Here is a 6,000-nt window from a genome sequence, read left to right as displayed (position 1 = left end):
TCTGGAGAACCGTATGCCAAGCAGGAAGTATTGACAAGCACGAAGGTCTTGAGGTGGTACATGCCTGGCATGCTGGAAAACAACAGGGATGCCAGTGTGGCCAGAACAGAGTGAACAAAGTGGGAATGTGGGAGGAGAGCCGGTCCGTGAGGTAACATGCAGCGAGGTAGTTCAGGTGCTGTAGGCCTTTGTAAGGATTTTGGCTCTTAGAGAGTTAAGATGGGACACCAGTGGAAGGTTTGGAGTATCCAGTGAAGGGATGTGATGTATCTTAATAGAATCACTCTGGCTGCTCTGCTGAGTACAGACTGAAGAAAGTTCAGGGGCAGACTCTGGGAGACTTCTTAGGAGGCTGTTGCAAAATTCCAAACAAGAGACTATGGCTGACAGGAATTAGGGCGGTAGAGGTTATAAAAAGGAAGCCCAAAGATTGTCTTCAATCTAGTTTATAATTGGTGTGGGTTTCTCTCAGATTCTGGCATTAAGTTTTTCTTCTTTTTCTGTTTTCATGGTTGTTAGATACCATTTTGAATTAGCTTTTGTCCTTAAACACTCAGTTATACCTAAGTATGATTCTGTATCTAATATGCTTAAAACAATGTGTATGCTTGGTATATCATAACAATGAATGTATCTTGAAGAGTTTGGGTAGGACAAGATGGATTATATTTATCTTTACATGCCTATGTTTCCAGAACCACACTGCTATTATTATTGCTTTATTTTTCCCCTATAATTAGCATATTCACCCACACAGTAGCTATTTCATGTTCTTTAGGCTTAACTAGGGAGGTAGATTTGTGTATTTTCATTTTAATTGCAACAGTTTAATATTGAGATCTTTTCCATACTTCGAATGTATCTGAAGTGAAGTTTATTTCTCAGAAATTCATACATAACTGCAAAGATAAGTTCATACAAAGTCACTGAAGAATAGCAAACAAAGGAGATGAACTGGCTTATTAAGAAAACTTCAAAGGCAGTTTGAAAAGGAAGTTAGGTAAAATTATTATTTGCAGATCAGCTTTTTAACTGAAAAAAAATAAGATACCAATTGAAAAACTATTGGTACCAAAAAATATCATATTTTTGGCATAAAATAAATATATAGAAATAGAATTTGTATACATAAACAACCAGTTAGAAAAGATAATGGAAGAAAGGTCCACTTAAAATAGCATACCACCAACAAATGATGAAGCAACTAGGAATAAATTCATCTCTGCCTACACTTCAGGATCATCAGCTGGAGAGCTTCACAGAACAATAAGAATAAAACAGTGCCCAGGTGCCTTCCCTAGAATTCTAATTCTATCGGTGTGGGGTGGGGCCTAGGCAGTATTTTTTTTTAAAAGTTCCTACTTTTCTAAAAATCTCTGAAAAAAATCGATCCACATGAAGAACACTTGCATATTATGAGAGAGAGCAAAGAAGCCTTGAAGAAAGGGAAAAGTGTGCTATAGTCTTTAAAGTAACTGAGGATTATAAAGAGGTCAGTTCTCTCTAAACTAGGTGACAAATTTAATATGATTTCATAAAAAGACTAAAAAGATTTTTCACTTTTGAATTGGACAAACTTATTCTAAATTTGTGTGGGAAGCATAAGTTAGCAAGAGTATCCAGGGAAACTCTGAAAAAGTGTTGGAAAAGGACTAGTTTGGCCAGATATTGACTACCACATTAGTAAACAAAGTAGTCGACTGGAAGATAAAAAATGTTCTGAAAGGACACAAATATAAATGAGACTTTGGAATATGATAAAATGGCATTTCAAATCAATAGAGAAAAAGATGATTTCAATAAAAGGTGTTATATAATGAAGTGGCATTTTTTTAACTAATGGGACAAATGTTAGTTTACTCAATAACAGGTCATTTGGGTTGCCATCTTAAACAACAAACTAAAGTTAGATCTCTACTATGGAAGACATTCCAGATGGGGTGCAGATCTAAGGTCAAAAAATAAAACTCTAAAAGAAGGTAAATGGGGAAAGTGGAGAATACCATTCAGAATATGTATGACATAAAATCCCAAAGCCATAAAAGCAAAGATTCATAAATTTGATTGCATGAAAATACCAATTTCCACAGGTTGAAAATACCAATTTCCACAAGTAAAAAACACCAGAACTCCATCAAAAGACAAATTACAAAAATGAAAAAAAAAAATTTGCAGCTTCTCTTACAAGAAGCTAATATCTAAAAGCATGCCTAAAATAAAAAAGACCAATAACCAATTGAAAAATAGGCAAAGAATAGAAATAGAAAGATCACAGTACAGTAAAGGAAATTCAAATGGCTATGAAATATATGAAAACATGATCTTACTCATAATTTAAAAAATTAAAAATAATATATATTTTTATCAGGTTGGCAAAGGATGTGAGGAAGTGCATTGCTGGTGAGAATTTTAATGGGTACAACTTGTTTAGGGGTAATTTGCTGTAATTTTGCTAGATACAATCCTGCCCCAGCAATTTCACTTTTAGGTATTTTTAAATGGGAGAGAAAAAAAACAGAGCAATATGAAGAACATTTTGTATAGTAAGCTACTTTATGTGTGGGGGGAAAAATACAAAGTTTGTTTATAGATGTATGGTATGTCTCTAAAAGGATACTTAGGAAGATGGTTACAGTAGTTGCCCCAGGAAGGGGACCTGGGAAAGGAGGGAGACTTCATGCTCATTGTTAACTCTTTTGTGCCTTTTAAAACTTTTACCTTGTGTATATATTACCTATTAAAAACAAACAAACAGTAATAAAGTCAGCCATATCCAAGATCTGTGTCCCACCACATACTCTAAATACTCCCACCACATACATCTAAATGGTCTATGTCCCATCAGATACAAATAACTCATCAGACACCATCAGATACTCATAGATAACTATTTAATGGTTTGTAAGTAATTCTAATTGTTAAGATACTCTATATTCCATATTATTCACAGGAACATAACTTTATATTATACTACTTGCTTCCATCTTTTTAATACCTCCATTAAGTTGTTAAAAGTTGTTAAGAATGAGGTCTGGATAGTAATCATTTTTGAAAATATATAATTCTATAATGGTTAGTATTTTATTTTAAAATAGAATGCATTCTTAATTTTTTTTAATGTTTATTTATTTTGAGAGAGAGAGAGAGAGAGAGAGCACGCACATGAGAGGGGGAGGGGAGAGAGAGGGAGACACAGAATCCGAAGCAGGCTCCAGGCTCCAAGCTGTCAGCACAGAGCCTTGATGTGGGGCTTGAACCCACAGATCGCGAGATCACGACCTGAGCCAAAGTCGGACGCTTCGCCGACTGAGCCACCCAGGTGCCCCTAAAATAGAATACATTCTTTAAAAGTAACCAAAAATCAGTAAGTATTAGAACAAACATAAAAATTAATCACGACCTCTTAGCATATCTCCGTATGTTGCTCTAGAACATTATTTTCTAACTTTTGTTCAGATTTTTTTTGGGATTAGAGTGGGTGTTAAGCCACTGATCAATTGCACTTTCATACTTCCTTGGTTTTTTCAGCCAGTCCTGATGCCACCTGAGGTTCCCTATAACATTTGAATAGTTTTGCCCTACACTTCGTCTCCACTTGAGAAACTGTTCTTTGTTGTATTGGTGGACAGAAGCAGAAACCTTAGGGTAGTTGATAATGGAACGAAGCTTTTGATCCAAAGAATAAGTAATCTCTGGAAATTTTGTAGCAATATTTGTTAGTTCATCTGGATCCGAGGAAAGATCTGAAAGAAAAAAATTAAATACCGGTCAAAATATTTATCTGCTACAGAAACATTTTTTAGAATGTCATTACTCTATGACAGATAATGTATTTGAATTTATTTTTATTTTCAGTTCATTTTAGTATAAGATGAAAGATAGTATTAATGGTAAAATAATATACCAAAAGTTAAACACTCCTCTAAATGCATGTCCAGATTATCTTCCTACCACCATCCTACTGTCCCAATTTTTTTCTTATCCATTCCTGGATGGCAGAAATAAGTCAAACTCTTATCACTAGTAAGCTGGCTTAGCCCTAATTCTTCCTGGTTTTCATGCCTTGCTTACTTTGACATACATAGAAAAAAATAATAATAATGCTTATATTGTCCCATTTCAACAGTCCCAAACTTGCCAGATATAAGAATTCTTTATATGGTCAAGGCCTATTTTTCCCAACTTCACTTACTCCTAGTTTTCTATATATTTTAGCATCTCTTGTGCTCCGAGTTTTGAAAGTTAGATTTGTCAATACTGTCCACTGAGCAAATAGCCATGGAAATACGAATGTATCTTAACTGCTACCATGAAGAAAATAATGATAAATATTTTCAGAACACAAACATCCTTTTTACCTAGGTAAAAGGAAGACAAAACTGGGATGCCGATCTAATTGGAAAAATACCAAGTCAAAGATCTTATGACAATTTACTTGAGATAATAAATGAACATTACATGTTGAGGAAAAAACCTCTCTGGGCCTATTTGAGTGCATTTGCCAGAAGAGCCCTAATGACATTTGTGACTTTGTTAGGTGACTTCAGATGACACCTCTTTGGTCAGGGAAAGCAGTCAATAAACCCCAGAGAATATAGAAAAGGCAGGCTCACTCACTGATCCTTTGACTGTTACATCTGCTTTTTGCAGAACATGGCCAATGAATGAGCAAGACATGCCCAAGACTCATCAGGATAAAAATTTAAGGACTTCCTTTTGAAGCCGAGAATCTCCTGCTCTTACAGTTATGGGGAGAGGCATAGGCCAATCAGTTTGGTCCCTGAAGAATTATTTGGAATTAATAATTTTGACATTTGTAACTGGAAAGGAAACTTAGGGAGAAAAGAATATTAATAATGGTGTATTTTGTGTGAAAAGGGGGCGAAGGGTGAGTAAAGCCTAAATTTAATAATGTTGTTTTAAGATTAATTCATAGAGTAGTGAAGCTAGCAGGCATCTTTGTGGACTGGAAGGAGCATGGATGTTGAAACTTAGACCTGGGTTAAAATCCCAGCCCTGCCACTTAGCTATGAAATTTTTCATTGGTATCTGAGTCCATTTAACCCCTAGTCTTCTCTACAAAATAAGGATAATGGTGTCATCTTGTAGAGTTGAGGCAAACATTAAATGATAGATGTAGAATGTCAGGCTCCACAACATATAAGGGTTATTTCTCCAGAATAGCTGAAACCATGGTATAATGAGAGGGTGATGACCACTGTTTGAGACAGATAAGCATGAATATGAGAAGACACCTTGATCAGAGAAAACAGTGGTTTCAATCTTGAAACTCAGATCAGAAGTTTTAGGGCACTTGCTGTGGAATTCAGATGACTTACAAAGAAGCTTCACCTCAAATGGGCAACCATTTGTAGACTGTCCTGCCACAAAAAGCAGCAGAGATTTATGCATTTAACTAAAGATTACTAGATCTCTTGAACAACACTGTATAGGTCAACTCATTACATACAATACCACACTTACAAAAACATATCAACAGATTTACCAAAGAGTTGAGGCAATACTGAAGTACCATCAGAGTATGCTATATACTTCCACTGGTTAGTCCGAAGCATGTAGGTGGAAGCATTCACATTGCATCCATGGAATTCACTTAGAATCCAGGGTGGATGTAGGTTTCTGAATTCATGTTCATTCTTAAACGTTTCTGATGATAATGGCAACAACGAGTATCCACTCAGGTTCTGAGGCAGAGGAACTCTAGCAATATCTATGTAACAAAATAACACAATATTTTAAAATAACTTATTCTTTTATTAGTTATTAGTTGAAACATTCACATATGACATCATCAAAGGTTGCAGAGACAAAAGACCATATATGGATTTTGTAAATAGACTGCGTAGGTCTATTTGAAGTAAATGCTTACTTCACTACCCATGTGACCTTGGGCATGATATTAACCACTCCAAAACTCAATCTCCTCATTTGTAAAAGGGGAATAATAATCACACCCGTACTTCAAAGACTTATATTAGG

At 35.4% G+C, this 6,000-nt stretch overlaps 1 protein-coding gene across 1 annotated transcript in view; it reads right to left on the bottom strand.

Annotated features, from left to right (window-relative positions):
• Positions 1-3,331: 3,331 nt before the first annotated feature.
• The window catches only part of ARSK (arylsulfatase family member K), a 42,086-nt gene continuing 39,417 nt past the window's right edge, over positions 3,332-6,000 (bottom strand). Inside the window, exons 7-8 of the mRNA XM_042943821.1 lie at positions 5,507-5,731; positions 3,332-3,743 (exon numbers count right to left, since the gene is read on the bottom strand). Of these exons, the coding sequence (XP_042799755.1) occupies positions 3,442-3,743; positions 5,507-5,731 (527 nt within the window). The 3' untranslated portion in view covers positions 3,332-3,441. The remainder of the gene's footprint in view (positions 3,744-5,506; positions 5,732-6,000) is intronic.

Source organism: Panthera leo, chromosome A1 (assembly GCF_018350215.1).
Source record: "Panthera leo isolate Ple1 chromosome A1, P.leo_Ple1_pat1.1, whole genome shotgun sequence".
Lineage (NCBI taxonomy): Eukaryota > Metazoa > Chordata > Mammalia > Carnivora > Felidae > Panthera > Panthera leo.
This window is presented reverse-complemented; position numbering and strand designations above follow the sequence as displayed.